The sequence below is a fragment of the Notolepis coatsorum genome (assembly GCF_963971535.1).
Source record: "Notolepis coatsorum genome assembly, chromosome: 19".
In the NCBI taxonomy this organism is placed as follows: Eukaryota; Metazoa; Chordata; class Actinopteri; order Aulopiformes; family Paralepididae; genus Notolepis; species Notolepis coatsorum.
This window is the reverse complement of record NC_140183.1, coordinates 65,985,864-66,003,448: the sequence shown is the minus strand read 5'-3', so window position 1 is coordinate 66,003,448 and position 17,585 is coordinate 65,985,864. Positions and strand designations below refer to the sequence as shown.

At 44.8% G+C, this 17,585-nt stretch overlaps 1 protein-coding gene across 1 annotated transcript in view; it reads left to right on the top strand.

Moving 5' to 3' along the window:
* Positions 1-17,585, top strand: part of LOC311245750 (lysophosphatidylcholine acyltransferase 1) — a gene marked incomplete at both ends in the record, with an annotated part of 164,662 nt that overhangs the window by 68,089 nt on the left and 78,988 nt on the right. Inside the window, one exon of the mRNA XM_084335722.1 lies at positions 1,952-2,166. Coding sequence (XP_084191848.1) covers positions 1,952-2,166 — 215 coding nt within the window. The remainder of the gene's footprint in view (positions 1-1,951; positions 2,167-17,585) is intronic.

Sequence of the window (17,585 nt, the reverse complement as noted above, 5' to 3'; positions counted from 1 at the left end):
GAGAAGCCGTCGGTCTTGCTGAGTTTGTTATTTGAACCGAAGAGAATGGACTCTGTTTTGCCCATGTGTAATGATAGTTTGTTATCAGCGAGCCATATGCAGATTCTGCCTAGTTCCGAGCTGAGGGTTTTTTCAACCTGTAACTTGTTCTTGTCAGAGACCAGCAGGGCTGAGTCGTCCGCAAACAGGAACAAGTTGCAGTCACAAGCTGACGACATGTCATTTGCATAAATTAGGAACAGTAGCGGTCCTAGCGCTCCTCCCTGTGTCGTTTCTCTCTCTCTCTCTCTCTCTCTCTCTCGCTCTCTCTCTCTCTCTCTCTTTCTCTGCCTCTATCCCTCCTTCAATCCCTCTTCCCATCACCACACGCCCCGCAGGTTCCTTCCTCCTCTCTGTCTCTCCCTCCGTTCTTCACTGTCTCTCTCTCTCTCCTCTACCCTTCACTCTCTGTCTCCTTTCATCCTTCGCTCTTCTGTCTTAATTCCCCTTGTTGCTCTCTTCCCTCTCTTCTCCCCCCTCCCCCCAATAAACAAACTAAATATGCAATAAAAGAGGAAGCTAAATTATCCAATATAGATGGAGTATTTTTCTTTGTTAAGTCTGTGTAAAGGTATAGTGTTTGGTCAGTAACATGGGTCTCCCAGTCCCTCCTCTCTGCAGTAAACACAAAATACATTTCCTGGTATCCCTTCCCACTTTATCCAATTAGGAGCGAGAACCCCTAGATGTTTTCACTTATTTGAAGAAATTTAGCCAAGCCTAATTATTTTACTTGTTTAAAATTTGTTTTTTTATTAAAATGTTTTGCAGTGTGGAGCTGGGAGACTCTATATCAGTGATGGCTGTCAGAATTGTAGAGCTATGGGCGGCTAGGTGGCGCAGTGGGCAAGGCGCTCGCCACCAACGCAGGAGATGCTGGGCTCGAGCCCAGCTCTCGGCGTTGCTACCAGCTTGGCTGGTCGTTCATACTAATACAATTGGCAGTATTAGGGGGTGGGAAGCTGGTGGGTGGGGATCGGACGTTGTGGACAGCGACTCCTACAGGTCGGTAGAATCAGGAAGCGACGAGGTCGGCGTGTCCCTCCCACGCAGACCCTCGCCGCTGAGAGATCGCGCTGTGCAGGTGAAAAGATGCGACGGCTGCCTCCTCGAGTACCGGGGGGGACACGTGATGCAAGGCTTCATCCACATTGCAGCTGGCTTGTGGGAGGCATGGCCTAACAACGTTCGAGACAGGGGAGGGTAGAATTGGACAATACGAAATTGGGGACGGGAGAAAAATAGAAAAATGGGGAGAAAAAGTAGATTAAAAAAAATTTAGAGCTATTATTTTAACATGTAGACCCCTTATTTTAACAAAGAAAATACCATTTAATTGTGGAATGCAAGATTTGTTCAATCTTATCCGTGCTTGATCGGATTTCATGATTTTTTCTGGGGTGATTCTTAATGTTTAATCTTGCTGGGGGGGTGGATCTTAGGAGGTGCACAGCTAAATGTCTTCAGAGATGCTCTCTCCCCTTGTGTTGATGATTATCATTTTATTTTTTTACAGAACATAATATAGAGAAAAAAGCCTGTGGCAATTTTTAAAATGCTGTCATCACAGTTTGTTGAGCAGATTCCATGTTTACATATATAACTCAGTCTGTCAGTCATAATAGTCATTGTTTACTCTCAGCTGTCTCTGCAGCGCTGTCTGCATGAATCTCATAGCTAGCTTGATAGAATAGAGAATTCCTTGTTTAAAGTCATCAGACGTTTTGCCAATGACTTCACTCATTATGTTGTATATATTATCTACCTATTACCTCAATTTAAAGATACATTTATCAGCAGTGGAGATTAACCTCTCTCTCTCTACCCCCTCTCTCTCTCTCTCTCTCTCTCTCTCTCTTTTCTCTCTCTCTCTCTCTCTCTCTCTCTCTCTCTCTCTCTCTCTCTCTCCCAGATTCGTGGATGTGGCTCTGAAGACCATCATGCGGGTCATGTGGTTTGCCGGAGGCTTCCATTGGATGACGGTAAAAGGTCGGAGGGCGTTGCCGACGGAGGCACCCATCCTCACCCTGGCCCCACACTCCTCCTACTTCGATGCCATCCCCGTAACCATGACGATGGCCTCTATCGTCATGAAGGCAGAGAGCAAAGATATACCTCTCTGGGGCAGTAAGTAGCCCCCCCCCCCCCCCACACATACACACAGATAAGCTCTCACTCACTCACTCACTCACTTTATTGATATAAAGGTCAGTTAATATGGGTTGTATCTGAGGCTCGTCTTTAAGTTCACCAGACGGATATTGTAAATTGCAACCAAAGCCCATAAAATTTTCTGTTTACATAGTACGGGAATTCACACTGTGCTGTGATAAAATCGTATCGAGACCTCTCTTGTGATAGCTGCTCTTTGGGTAGGAACACTCTCATGCCCACTGAGCTGACAGACACACACACACAAACACATGCCCACTCTCTCACACACACACACACGCACACACACACACGCGCACACACACACACACACACACACACACACACACACACACACACACACACACACACACACACACACACACACACACACACACACACACACACACACACAGGGGTGTAGCTCCAGATTCTGGGCCCCATGAAAGAATGTATTTGTAGGCCCCCAGTGAATGCGAGCGCGCGTAAGCGCACAAGCGGATTTATTTTTTGCCATTTTTTTATTGATGAAAACGCATAATATGGTTTTTACCTATACATTCGGATCAGCAGTTCAGCACCTGCACTGTTGGTGGGTGAGCCTAGTAAAGGATGTCGCATTGCGTTCATCTTCAATTAATGGACCAATGCAATAGTCTACCAAAGCCCCCCCTCTCTCTCTATATATATCTCTCACACACACACGCGCACACACACACACACACACACACACACACACACACACACACACACACACACACACTTCAGAAACAAACATAGTATCAATGAGAGCATCAATAATACACCTGAGTGATGTCGAGTAAAAAAAAAAAAAAAAATTTGGGCCCCCCCCCCCAGTGCTGGGCCCTTGGAATCATCCTAAGCTACCCCCCCCCCCAGCTACGCCCCTGCAGTACACACACACACATGATGGCCTCACACACACTAATTCCCACTCTCTCTTTCTCACACACAGTCATTCTCTCTCTCTCTCTCTCTCTCTCTCTCTCTCTCTCTCTCTCTCTCTCTCTCTCTCTCTCACACACACACACAAACATATGCCCACACACACCCACATAAACACATGCCCACTCACTCTCTCACACACTCTCTCTCACACACACACACACATATATAAACACACTCATGCCCAATCATACACACACACACAGACACTCACTCACTCACTCACTCAGTCTCTCTCACACACACACATAATACACACACACTCACGTCCACACTTACACGCCCACTCACTCACTCACACGCCCACTCGCGCGCACACACACACACACACACGCACACACACTCATGCCCAATCACACGCACACTCACGTCCACACTCACACGGCCACTCACTCACACGCCCACTCACGCACACACATGCACACACTCATGCCCACTCACTCTTATCTCTCACACATATACACAGACACTCATGCCCAATCACACGATCACTCACTCACTCACACACACACACACCCACACACACACACACACATGCACTTTAATGGCATAGCAGTCACCATAGCGATGAAAGCGAATGGGAAAGCACGCAGACAAAGAGCTTCTCTCAGTCTCTACATGTCATGTCCCTCTTTCTGTCTCTATTCATCCTCTCTCACGGCCTCTTCTCCCCGTTCACTTTCCATTTTCTCCCTCCCGCCTTTCATCTTGCTTTAGATTACCCATGCGCACGCACGCACACACACTTCACACACGCTGTACTTGTTGCTTATGGCTGCTGATAGGTTCTGGTGGTTAGTGTGTGTGTGTGTGTTGTGTGTGTGAGAGAGAGAGAGAGAGAGAGAGAGAGTGTGAGTGGCATGTGTGTGTGAGAGAGAGTGGGTGTGTGTGTGTGTGTGGGAGAGAGAGTGGGTGTGTGTGTGTGGGAGAGAGAGTGTGTGTGTGTGTGTGTGTGTGTGATAGAGAGTAGGCGTGTGTGTGATAGAGTGGGCGTGTGTGTGTTCTTCATTGCATGCCACTATGTGACCGACATGATGGTTCGCCACATGAAGGGCCCCTGTAGGGTTGCCGCGGTGATGTGAATCTCCCATGAATAATAAAACACCGGTATTATCAGGACATTTTGCTCCCTTTGACCTTTAACATTGCGCGGCTACATCGATCCGATGTGTCTGTCCCTCTACATCTGTTTTTAATTCATCTCAAATGACTAGTATCCATATGTTGGACAGACAGAGTTGATGTTAGGTTCTAATTTTAAAATAAACCAACGGACAGTAATAGCTTCCGTAAATGTTCTATTAGTTCATTGATAATAATAATTCATTACATTTATATAGCACTTTTCTAGACACTCAAAGCACTCCCCACAATGTAGGGTGGAAATTGCCTCATTCACCACCACTGGTAGCACCCAACCTTGGACTACACAGGCTCAATGGCTGCCATACACTGGCACCAGGCACACATCACACTACACAATGGCTGAACGGCTCAGGAGACGGGGTTTGATATCAGCAAATTAACTCTTTCTGTGCCAAAAACGAGTATTCTCGTGGTTCAAATCCAACCATTCAGCGCCAAAAACGTCTTTTCTCGTTTTTAGATCCTTTGATCTTTTCCCTTTGATCCCCATTCTAAACACTCGCCCGGACCTCCCTGTGTCTCCCTGGCACCACTGCCTACGTTAAAATTGCAATGATGATCGAATCTCGCCAGGTGGTAGTATCGCCTACCTTTTGAACTGGGTCTCTGGGTCTTTCTCTCTCTGTGCAAAAAAAGAGCAGGAACCCCTCCCCCTCAAAGTGAATCAGGACACAGCAATCTGTCGGAGATTTGATCGCCTCAAGCCTATTGTTTTCCGTATGATAGCCATGCCCAATTGCGATCGTGATGGGACGACTGGGATTATTCATTTCTGACTAAGGTATGGTCTATTTTAGGTCTATTTGACCGAACCTAAAACATGCTTTTGTATCGATTACAGTGTCGTATTTTACCGAACCTAAACATGCTTTTGGTAACAATCGCAGCTTCGAGGTAAAATGACCCCCCCCCTTGATGATTTTGTGAAGAAACATATGGTATATACCTTTTTTGATTTGGAAATATTTGGAGTTTCAGACGAGCAACCCGGACTATTTGGGCATATGCATATAACACGTCATATCTCTCGATCTAGAAAAAAATACTGGATTATTTTGGAAAGGGCCGATGTTTAGTGTGGAATAGCGCACAAACTAAAGTATGTAGAAATGAACTGGTTTGGCAGTGTTGGACTATAAACAATGCCTGTCAAATGAGCCATACTATTATCTCCATAGCTATAATACAGATTATACAACGGCATGCAAATTTCTCGATTCTGATTGGCTGAAACAGTCCATTTACACTTATTTATTGGGAACAATCCACGGTCCTGGGCCCAGGACCCGCCCACAACCGAATCACATATCACTCCGCCGGCTCACTCCGGGAGAAAACAAGATGGCGGACAATAATCTTTAACAAAATGGATATGTTGATAGCTTCATAACGACTAAATATGAAGCGATTCTGTCACGGCGAATGTCTTAGTCCTTTAAACAATGTTGGATGATGTAATTGATGGGTCTTGAGTCATTATAGAACAAAAGAAAAATCGCGGATTGATTGATTGATTAATTTTCAATTTTCTTTTCAATTTATTTTTCCTTCTCTCTGACTGCAGCCCTCACTCTCACACTGTCCGACGCTGGCTCAGTCTCCACCCACCCCCACACACCCCCACACACCCCCCCACACACACACACACACACGCACACACACACACACGCACACACGCACACACACACACACACACTCCTGTCTGCAACGCGGGGGATAGTCAGACTGAGAGAGAGCTGGGTGCTGCGCTGTTCTAAGTGAGCATGGCCTATTGAGTTGATTGATTGATTGATTGCTAATTTTATTACTGTACGCTTGGTTTCCAACTGGTTAAGTTTAGGCCCTCTACAGTAGGTTTAAAAAAATAAATAAAAAAATAGGGCGAAGAAAACTTTTTTTTCCTATAGGGCAAAGAAAACGTTTTAATTTGTTTTACCTACTTTCTATAGAAGCATCTAAGAATGAAGTTATATAGAAAGTAGGTCTGCATCCCCTTAACAATTGTGTGTATTGAGCCGTACTGTATTGTACCCATTCTGCATCTGGTAATACAATTTTCAATCAATCAATCATTCCAATAACCACTAACTTCATAATTAAAAACGAAAGAAAAGTTGGATGTGTTAGTTGGTTGGATGTCTTAGTTGAAAGGCAGTTGGATGTGTTAGTTGGTTCGATGTCTTAGTTGAAAGGCAGTTGGATGTGTTAGTTGGTTGGATGCCTTAGTTGAAAGGCAGTTGGATGCAATAACACACAGTTGGATGTGTTAGTTGGTTGGATGCACTTCAAGCTGCTTCCACATGGAGGCAACTTCTCTCAATCATTCCAATAACACACAGTTGGATGTGTTAGTTGGTTGGATGCACTTCAAGCTGCTTCCACATGGAGGCAACTTGTCTTTTTGTAGTTGTGGGAACTACTTTTTCTGGCGGATGGTTTTTTCAATAAATCTTCGATTAATGTGTGTTTATTGTATAGCAATAAGTAGGGGTGGACGGTATAAACGGTAACGGTATTAATTTGCTCTACGGTATGGATTTTGACTATACCGTGTAACCGGTAGTGCAGCTCTAAAATAGCAATGACGTCATGTAACCACAGCGCGACTATTTCAATCGCATTTGCCCCTAAAAATAGATAGAATTAGTCATAGATAATAGATATGTGCAAACTGGAAAAAGTTATTTAGGAGGCTTCGCGCAGTGGGCGTGTCAACACGTAATTGTCATTTCATAATAAACACATATCACCGCGGCGCACAGCAAGTTTCAATTTCAGTTCCTGGCATTTTTAACCAGTGGAGAAAGGTAAGATATTTCCCTATCGTTTTTCTTATATGAATTATTCTACGTTAATAAAACATACCTGGTGATCAACTACAGTTTGCTGTAAACATTACGATATGTGTGTAGTGTTATGATAACGACGGCAGCAGCGGGAGCCGGGAGGACGGCTGTAGCAGTGGATTTGCGAATAGCATGCAGCTGCAGAGCCGCAGAACCAGGGGCTCTTTCAGGTCTGGTCACAGGCCCGTCAAACAGCGCCCCCCCACCCTCTCTCTAAGCATTTTGTGTGTCAATTTGTTGACACATGTGTCAATTTGTTGACACAATTGTCAATTCTTAAAGCTGAGGATGAGTGGCACCTTTGTCTCAATTCTTATTCAATTCAATTCGCTCTGCGGCTCTGCAGCTACATATGCTTCTAGCAAAATCCAGCCCCGCTGTTTGCAATGGGAGCAGGAGTCTCGACTCTGGACTTATTTTATTTGGAATATAATGACTTTATACGCAAAAGTAGCCTAGTTTTAAGTTAAAATATTATAAATCTACATGCCTTGAGGATGTCATTCTTTATATAGCCTGCCTATCAGGCAAAAAAAATTATTCTAACAGAAACACTGATACCGTGATATATACCGTTACCGTCTATGCTTCAAATTATACCGTGATATACATTTTAGACCATACCGTCCACCCCTAGCAATAAGGTTGGATGAATGTGGCAGTTGTATAAAAGCATTACACCACTTGCAGTCGTGATTTGTGAACAATAAACCATGCCTAGGGGGGTCTAACGACCACCCCTAGGCATGGTTTATTGTTCACAAACCACTAGGGCTGACCTTCGAAGCTTTTTTTGGCAATCGAAGCTTCGGGGCCGAGCTTCGATTTTAATTCGAAGCTTCAAAAAAAAATTAAAAAAAATATTTTTTTTTACTTTTTCTTTTTCTTTTAATATTATTATTTTTTTTTTTTTAATGTTGTGGGACTTGTACAGCACTTTCGTAAACGTTGTTGTTTTTAAATGTGCTCTATAAATAAAGTGGTTGGATTAATTAATTAAGTAGCCCCTTTCGTGACTGACGCATCCAACAAGGTTTCACTCTGCTGTGTGATTTAATTCAAGGTGGATCGCTGTTGTCGTTTGAACAACTTCAGATTTCATGGGAACTACCAATCCCCCAAATCAAGAATGTTTAAGATGAATGAAGTAAGATTTTGATTATTTGAAATATGGCCTGTGTAGACTAAACTATGCACAGAATTATGTCAGTCTACAAGGTCCGGATTCTACATGGTCCGGCAATGTAGACCTTGTAGACTCCACTACAGACCAATTATCAGTGAATGTTCATGCATTTTTATTTTGTTTATTCATCCCAGTATATTTCTTTCTTATGTGTGGAATTCTACAAGGTGCGCGCACACACACACACACACACACACCTACACACACACCTACACACACACACACACACACACACACACACACACACACACTTACATTTAGTCATTTAGCTGACGCTTTTATCCAAAGCGACTTACAAGTTCTGTACGACAAGACAGCAAGAGTAACAATCTGTACTCTATCAGCTGAGTAACAATGTTCATCAAAGTGTTGCGTGTTACAGTGTAGGTTAGTTTATTAGGACAAGTGCATGACAGTAAGGTTAGTCACGGTTGGATTTATTTTTTTTTTTTTTATCCTTTCAGATAATGGTTGAAGAAGTGAGTCTTTAGTCGACGGCGAAAGATTGGACGGGATTCGGCTGTCCTAACTGGGATGGGTAGTTCACATGTTCGAAGCTTGTGCCATCGAATCGAACGTTCGAAGCTTCGAAGCATTTAAGACAGCCCTACAAACCACTCTGTATTTTTTACATTCACTGATGTAATGCTTAAACACATGATGGGCCCGCAAACATCGCGGAAATGGTCAATAACCCAATAGAGATGGGAAAACAGCGTGGCGGTCAATGAGTTAAGGGGAAGGGATGATTAGGTGGCCTTGATGTCAGAGACCTGATTGGGAATTTGGCCAGGAACGTCTGGGAATCCCCTACTCTTTGCCCTACTCTGGGTTCTTTAACACTTTGAGCGCCACGCCGTGTTTTCCTTTTTACCCCCTTGAATGCCACGGTCCACTCCCAATGTTAACGTTAATATCGCCTAATCTATGTTTTAAATTATGGCTATGCGTCTAATCTGCCCGTCGCTTATCAAAGAATCATTTTCCAGTCAGTGTTGTCAAGGCAGATTGGTTTTTTATTGCTTCATTTCCGTTTGAGAGCATTTTGAAAAGCACCCGTTTTCAGGTGAAAAACAACCTATTCTATGATAATCGCCTTTTACTGGAATATTCCAGAACGTTGATATTTGTCAGCCTATTTATGAATTGTTTTCAAATAAACGCTATATGATCAATAGTATACGTGCACGTTCGAGCCGCGCGCTGATAATAGCTGCTTTCATTTCCTCATGGATTTTACAGTGAAACAGCTAGAGCACATATCACAAAAAAGATTATATCTCCTCGAAAACTAGTCTGATTATCCTAACACTGATAACATAGATTCCTTACCTGACATCAGATGGTATCCAAATGGTATATTCCAATTCCTGATCACCATTCGAAAAAATCGATAAGTATATTGATCCAACGTGTGTACAGTATAACCCATGCTCGCTGCGGCTCAGAGGATCCAGAATGAACTCTGGTAACTCCGGCTGCATCAGTGGACTGGAAAATGTGGACTGGAATATTTTTTTTCCCCCATCCATTTTCATTGAGTCCATTCCAAAAGGGTGATTTACCATCTGGGAGACGATAGGGGGCGCTTTTTTCACATCTGATCGCCGGCGGCCCCTGGATTTCCAACGGTAGGCTCGGGTGATGCAATATGATTTCAGATCGCTAAAAAAGAAGAAAAAAAAATCCGAGAAAAGCCGTGACATGGCTTTCAGCGTCACTATCGTAAACCCGAGATTAGCTGTGAGTGGCGCTCAAAGTGTTAACGGCGAGATTCAGTCAGGACCTCGGTTTAGCGTCTCATCTGAAGGACGGCACTCGCAGCTGTACGGTCTCCCTATCACCGTAACAGGGGCATTGTTACTGACTAGTCCAGAGGACAGAGTGCCCCCTGCTGGACAACCACACCACTTTCCGACAACGGCCTTGACCGGGTCTCGAACCGGTGATCTTCCGATCATGAGTTTGTAGCTCTACCCATGTAGCCACGCTGCCGGACTGATGGTAGGAATGGGCAAAACTCACAATTACTATTCGATAGACACTGGGAACTATTAGAATACTAATATGCACCCACCCACCCATGTGAACATGTGATTTTGTTTTTACTTAATAGCGAATGTGACATCATCAAACAAGTGAGCTAGCTGGCTGCTGTCATTGCCAACTAGAGTTGTTCCGATACCGATACCACTATCGGAAATGCCTCCGATACTGCCTAAAATGCTGGTATCGGTATCGGCGAGTACCCTCTAATTCTATGCTCCGATACCATATGACGTAATTTATCAACAACATGTGTGGTATCCTCCTGCTGAGAGTCAGCATTATAAAACAAACGTGTTTTTAATCGACCGTGAATTAAAGTGTCAATGCTGTTTGTCATTTTAACAGCAGATACTTTCTTAAATGCCATCGTCCCGACAGAGCGCTGTGACAGGGAGCTTGCTGGTGTTATTTAGCATTAGCTGAAGAGCTAGTTTTAGCTTAACGTTACCTTGGCTAAAGTTGGGACTATTCATAATCCAGCAATAATGGCTGCAGACCTGCAAGCAAAGTACTGCAAGTTGGCAAAGGAGTATTCCAAGGTAAATCACTTTTTCACCAGTAACGTTAATTCTTTCCATCTAACAGTTACCGGTAGCTCACGCTAACTGGCTAACCTAACGTTAGCTCACGTTAACGTGGCTAACCTGTGTCATCACTGATCGACAATTAATGACATAATGCGGACAGCCATAATGGTGACAATGTTTAGCGTTTAGTGCCAAAGAATAAGAGTCTGAGGCGGAGTCTCAAAAGAGAATGTTGAATATTTATTGTGCACTAAAAATCACAACATAGACGTTACTACTAGCCAGAGCCTCTGCTACAATTATCCTGAGTATCAAGTCTGGTTCGAATTAACAAGAGTGAAACCGTCTTCAAGGAACAGGGAAAGCCTGGATTTATTCATCAGGTTAATTTAATCTGGCTAATGGGACTTTTGATCGACTTAGTTGAACCAGGTACGAGGAACAGGGCCCTGGAGGCGTTTTGTGGCAGGTGGAATGCCTGGCGTGACAGCCAGGCTCTCCGGGGCCGCGGTCGGATATGCCCTGCCCACTTCTGCAGTTGTCTCTTAATTTCCTGTAGCTGAACTTTGTGATTAAGATGCTAGCTAGTATGAGGATAATGAATCCCAAACGGAACAAATTATACATCTACAGTATAAGCACAACACTATTTAGCTAGCTCATTATCTGTAAATAAATAGAACAAGGGGCATGGTATTTTATTTATTTTTTTATGTACAGACTTTGAAGGCTAATAATATCCATTTCTTGATGCAGTGTGTCATAGGCTCACCGGAAGTTGAAAGACGAGATTGGCAAGCTGCCAGAGTCCTTGTTGCCTAGAAACCCAATGTGAATTCAGGAGGGTCTTCTTTGAGTGGCGGGGGAGTGCTTGCGCTGGCCACAGGCAGATCTGGGGCATCCTTGATCTCACGCACGCACACACAAACACACACACACGCATACACACACACTGTTGTAATTTTCTTTCTCTCTCTGTCTTTTTTGTTCTTTCTATTTGTCTTCCTTTCTCTCTCTTTCTCCATCTTGCTTCAAACTAACCAGTGTGATGCTTGATGAAGGATACACACAGACACACTCTACTCTCTCTCTCTCTCTCTCTCTCTCTCTCTCTCTCTCTCTCTCTCTCTCTCTCTCTCTCTCTCTCTCTATCTCTCCCTATATCTTGCTTCAAACTAACCAGTGTGATGCTGTGTGAAGGATGCTGCACACACACACACACACACACACACACACACACACACACACACACACACACACACACACACACACACACACACACACACACACACACACACACCGTATTGTGGCAGCTAGCCAGTGGGGATTGTAAATCAAAGTGTCAGTGGGGGCATCGGCGTGGCTCTAATTGTATCATGGCCATCGCTGGCCGTCTCCGCTCTCCAGAGGGTCAGTCTCCATAGACTCCTGGGTCCCCTCTCTCTTCCAGAGGGTCAGTCTCCATATAGACTCCTGGGTCCCCTCTCTCTTCCAGAGGGTCAGTCTCCATAGACTCCTGGGTCCCCTCTCTCTTCCAGAGGGTCAGTCTCCATATAGACTCCTGGGTCCCCTCACTCCTCCAGAGGGTCAGTCTCCATATAGACTCCTGGGTCCCCTCACTCCTCCAGAGGGTCAGTCTCCATAGACTCCTGGGTCCCCTCTCTCTTCCAGAGGGTCAGTCTCCATATAGACTCCTGGGTCCCCTCTCTCTTCCAGAGGGTCAGTCTCCATATAGACTCCTGGGTCCCCTCTCTCTTCCAGAGGGTCAGTCTCCATATAGACTCCTGGGTCCCCTCTCTCTTCCAGAGGGTCAGTCTCCATATAGACTCCTGGGTCCCCTCTCTCTTCCAGAGGGTCAGTCTCCATATAGACTCCTGGGTCCCCTCTCTCCTCCAGAGGGTCAGTCTCCATATAGACTCCTGGGTCCCCTCTCTCTTCCAGAGGGTCAGTCTCCATATAGACTCCTGGGTCCCCTCACTCTTCCAGAGGGTCAGTCTCCATATAGACTCCTGGGTCCCCTCACTCCTCCAGAGGGTCAGTCTCCATATAGACTCCTGGGTCCCCTCTCTCTTCCAGAGAGGGTCAGTCTCCATATAGACTCCTGGGTCCCCTCTCTCTTCCAGAGGGTCAGTCTCCATAGACTCCTGGGTCCCTCTCTCTTCCAGAGGGTCAGTCTCCATAGACTCCTGGGTCCCCTCTCTCTTCCAGAGGGTCAGTCTCCATAGACTCCTGGGTCCCTCTCTCTTCCAGAGGGTCAGTCTCCATAGACTCCTGGGTCCCCTCTCTCTTCCAGAGGGTCAGTCTCCATATAGACTCCTGGGTCCCCTCACTCTTCCAGAGGGTCAGTCTCCATATAGACTCCTGGGTCCCCTCTCTCTTCCAGAGGGTCAGTCTCCATATAGACTCCTGGGTCCCCTCTCTCTTCCAGAGGGTCAGTCTCCATATACAGTAGACTCCTGGGTCCCCTCTCTCCTCCAGAGGGTCAGTCTCCATATAGACTCCTGGGTCCCCTCACTCTTCCAGAGGGCCGGTCAGTCTCCATATATACTCCTGGGTCCCCTCTCTCTTCCAGAGGGTCAGTCTCCATATAGACTCCTGGGTCCCCTCTCTCTTCCAGAGGGTCAGTCTCCATATAGACTCCTGGGTCCCCTCACTCTTCCAGAGGGTCAGTCTCCATATAGACTCCTGGGTCCCCTCTCTCTTCCAGAGAGGGTCAGTATCCATATAGACTCCTGGGTCCCCTCACTCTTCCAGAGAGGGTCAGTCTCCATATAGACTCCTGGGTCCCCTCTCTCTTCCAGAGGGTCAGTCTCCATATAGACTCCTGGGTCCCCTCTCTCTTCCAGAGGGTCAGTCTCCATAGACTCCTGGGTCCCTCTCTCTTCCAGAGGGTCAGTCTCCATAGACTCCTGGGTCCCCTCTCTCTTCCAGAGGGTCAGTCTCCATAGACTCCTGGGTCCCTCTCTCTTCCAGAGGGTCAGTCTCCATAGACTCCTGGGTCCCCTCTCTCTTCCAGAGGGTCAGTCTCCATAGACTCCTGGGTCCCTCTCTCTTCCAGAGGGTCAGTCTCCATAGACTCCTGGGTCCCCTCTCTCTTCCAGAGGGTCAGTCTCCATATAGACTCCTGGGTCCCCTCACTCTTCCAGAGGGTCAGTCTCCATATAGACTCCTGGGTCCCCTCTCTCTTCCAGAGAGGGTCAGTCTCCATATAGACTCCTGGGTCCCCTCTCTCCTCCAGAGGGTCAGTCTCCATAGACTCCTGGGTCCCCTCTCTCTTCCAGAGAGGGTCAGTCTCCATATAGACTCCTGGGTCCCCTCTCTCTTCCAGAGGGTCAGTCTCCATATATACTCCTGGGTCCCTTCTCTCTTCCAGAGGGTCAGTCTCCATATAGACTCCTGGGTCCCCTCTCTCTTCCAGAGAGGGTCAGTCTCCATATAGACTCCTGGGTCCCCTCACTCTTCCAGAGAGGGTCAGTCTCCATATAGACTCCTGGGTCCCCTCTCTCTTCCAGAGGGTCAGTCTCCATATAGACTCCTGGGTCCCCTCTCTCTTCCAGAGGGTCAGTCTCCATATAGACTCCTGGGTCCCCTCGCTCCTCCACGGCGAGACCAGTTCTGTTGGCATGGATTAGCAGATACGTCATCCCATGCATTTCTACTGGAAACCAGTGTTTCCCTGTGTAGAGCTACTGCACCACTGCTGAATCTCTAGCACTTACAGTATGTTATGAGATTGTCAGTTTTGCAAAGATACCTGGGCCCTATTCCCCGTACCTGGTTCAACTAAGTCGATCAAGATGTCATTATCCAGATTCAGTTAACCCGATGTTTGAAGCCGGGATTTTCCTGTTCCTCGAAGGTGGATTCAGTCTTGTTAACTCAAGCCAGACTTGAGACCCAGGATAAGTGCGCGCGGCCGCTCCAGTTGAAAAGCCAGCACGTATCGATAGCAGAGATCCTGATTCTCTAGCGGCATTGATTGATTCATTGATTTAAAACTTTATTAACATATTGCAGTACGGCTCAATCGCCTCGCCGACAAGTTAAATGCGTTATCTATAGGCTAATTTTAAGTCCCTCATTACCTCAATCAATCAGATTATATTTCTTTAAACTTGCCTGCTGGATTGAATAATCAAATGAGATCTTGCTAGCGAAAATAATTAGTTAAACTGTTATACAGGATAACGATACGGCTCTCTTCCCATTGATTGATGTATGGTCGATCTTTTACTTATCTCCACTGTGGTGTAACGGGTTCTTCTTTTGACTTTCACGCAGACGACCGGGGTTCGAAACCTAGTCTTCCCCTTCTTTTTGCGATGTAGGAATAATTCAATTTGGTGCACGTTGAGAGCTATATAAAGAATGACATCCTCAATGCATGTAGATTTATAATATTTTAACTTAAAACTAGGCTACTTTGGCGTATAATCATTAATATTATATTCCAAAAAATTATATTGGAAACACGGGGTTTCGAACACCGGTCGCTGGGTTGCCAGGATTGAGCACTACCACTGCGCCACTGTGCCAGATGGGATAAATTCATTGTTTATACATTAATGAACGAGAGACCCGTGTTTAGAATATCCTTTATTTTGAATGAAGTTTTATCTCTTTATCCTCATTCATTAATGTGACGTCAACGGCTCATTCAATTTCTCAAATCCGTCAAACAGCGCATCTCATCAGACATCTTAATCCCAGTTACAATTAAAATAACCACATAATGTGTACATCGCACCGAGCGAGCACCACGGTATATATAACGTGCATTATTTAGGACAAAGTGAATTTAGTATCAGCATTTTGGGTCTATTTTACATTTCAAAAGCCCCCTCTGGAAGAATGGAGCACAAAAACGTAATTCAGAATGGTATAATGCAGATCGTAGACTGTGGGAATAATTTCAGGAAACGGGCTGTCACTTCTTTGCGGGGGCGTGGCGATGGTTCATCCGGCTAACTTGAACTTAAACCCTGCTTTCGACCAGGCTCAAACTTTTGGATCTGTTGTCATGGTGATTTGGACAATCCAGGTACGGGGAACCGGAAAGTCCGGCTTAAGTCAGACTTCACCGAAAGTTATCCGGCTAACTCAGTTATCCAGGTACGGGGAACGGGGCCCTGGAGGCAAAGGCTAGGAAACTACCTGGAATTTGGTATCTGTACCAAACGGTACAGTTTTTTCTTACTTAACTCTCTCGCTCTCTGTAATGACAAACAAGATATTTAATTTATAAAAAATATCAACAATTTGAATATTGTTATTTATTTAGAACATTTTGTTGTTTATTGTTGTAACACACCACACAAAATAAATCTCATGAATCATGTTTGTAAATGTTTAAATATCAACATTATCTGGCCATGCTCAGTAAATATCATCAAACTCCTCTGACCTCGCCTGGTCTTTCCAAAGACCCATGAGACGGGACAGTAATATACGTATATATTTGTGGAAAAGGCTCCCTCTTGTCTAGTAATATTACACTATTATACTAAACATGTAAAGGTACCGACATTTGATACCAATTGATCTAGTGTGAATCGGTACTCTGTAGTACCGATGTAATTCGGTCGGTACCCCACCTTACAAAAGGCAGATTGATTCAGATACGTTTGCCTACATTCATTTCCAATGCATATCTTTTCATGGGACACAGGTGTGTGTGTTACACTGTGTGCATGCGTACACTCACACTGTAAACCTGAGAACTTCAGTGTAAGATAAGATAGGATATTCCTTTATTGATCCCCTTGGGGGAATTCAGGCATCAAAGCAGGGTTGGGGAGGGAAGGTACAGGTAGTAGAAGACATGATACAGATACAGTCAAAATTATAGTACAGTGGGGAAGTCAAAATAGAATAAAAATAGGCAGTGTAAACAATATAACAATATAATTAATTCTGTGCATGCACATATGGGCGAATAGGCAGTGTAAAAAGGCCAAGGTGCAAGATTAATTATAGTTATATTTATCAGTTATATTAATTTGCCCTACAATAAATATAGTTACAATATATATATATAATCTAAAAATGCTAAATATATGCTCTGATGAAGTAAGTATACAGTATTCACATAAGGTGCAGTATGCATAAGGTATGTATGCCGTGATATACTTAATATGTTATATATTGTCCCGTTTAGGTAGGTAACACGTGCACACCACTGCTAGAAGACAACCAAGAGGAATCTGCTCCGTTTACTAATATGCCTGTACTATCCATAGTCTGGGGGATAAAGGCAGTAGAATAGGCTTTGCGGTTGTGTATTGTGTATCAATGAGTCAGAAATCTGAGACAGACGCAGCACCTCTGGGTATCTGCAGAGATACAGCTAATTGGCAGTCTCTCCCTGTGGCTGCTTGTTACAATAGAGTTATCATTAATCACCATTGTATCGTCTCTTGACAGTGACAGTCAGGTATACTGGATTGTTGAAAGGCGACATTGTAACCGGCAAGCCACTAAATAGATGTTTAGTTCTAAGTGTGACAGCCATCCACAAGCACAGGGTTTGACCGGGAAAGAAATGTACCCTTTGTGCGGGCAAGTAGGGCTGCTCGATTATGGCATAAATCATAGCCACGATTATTTTGATTGATATTGAAATCATGATTATTAAACACGATTCACTCATTGATTTTGAGAACATCTTATGACGAC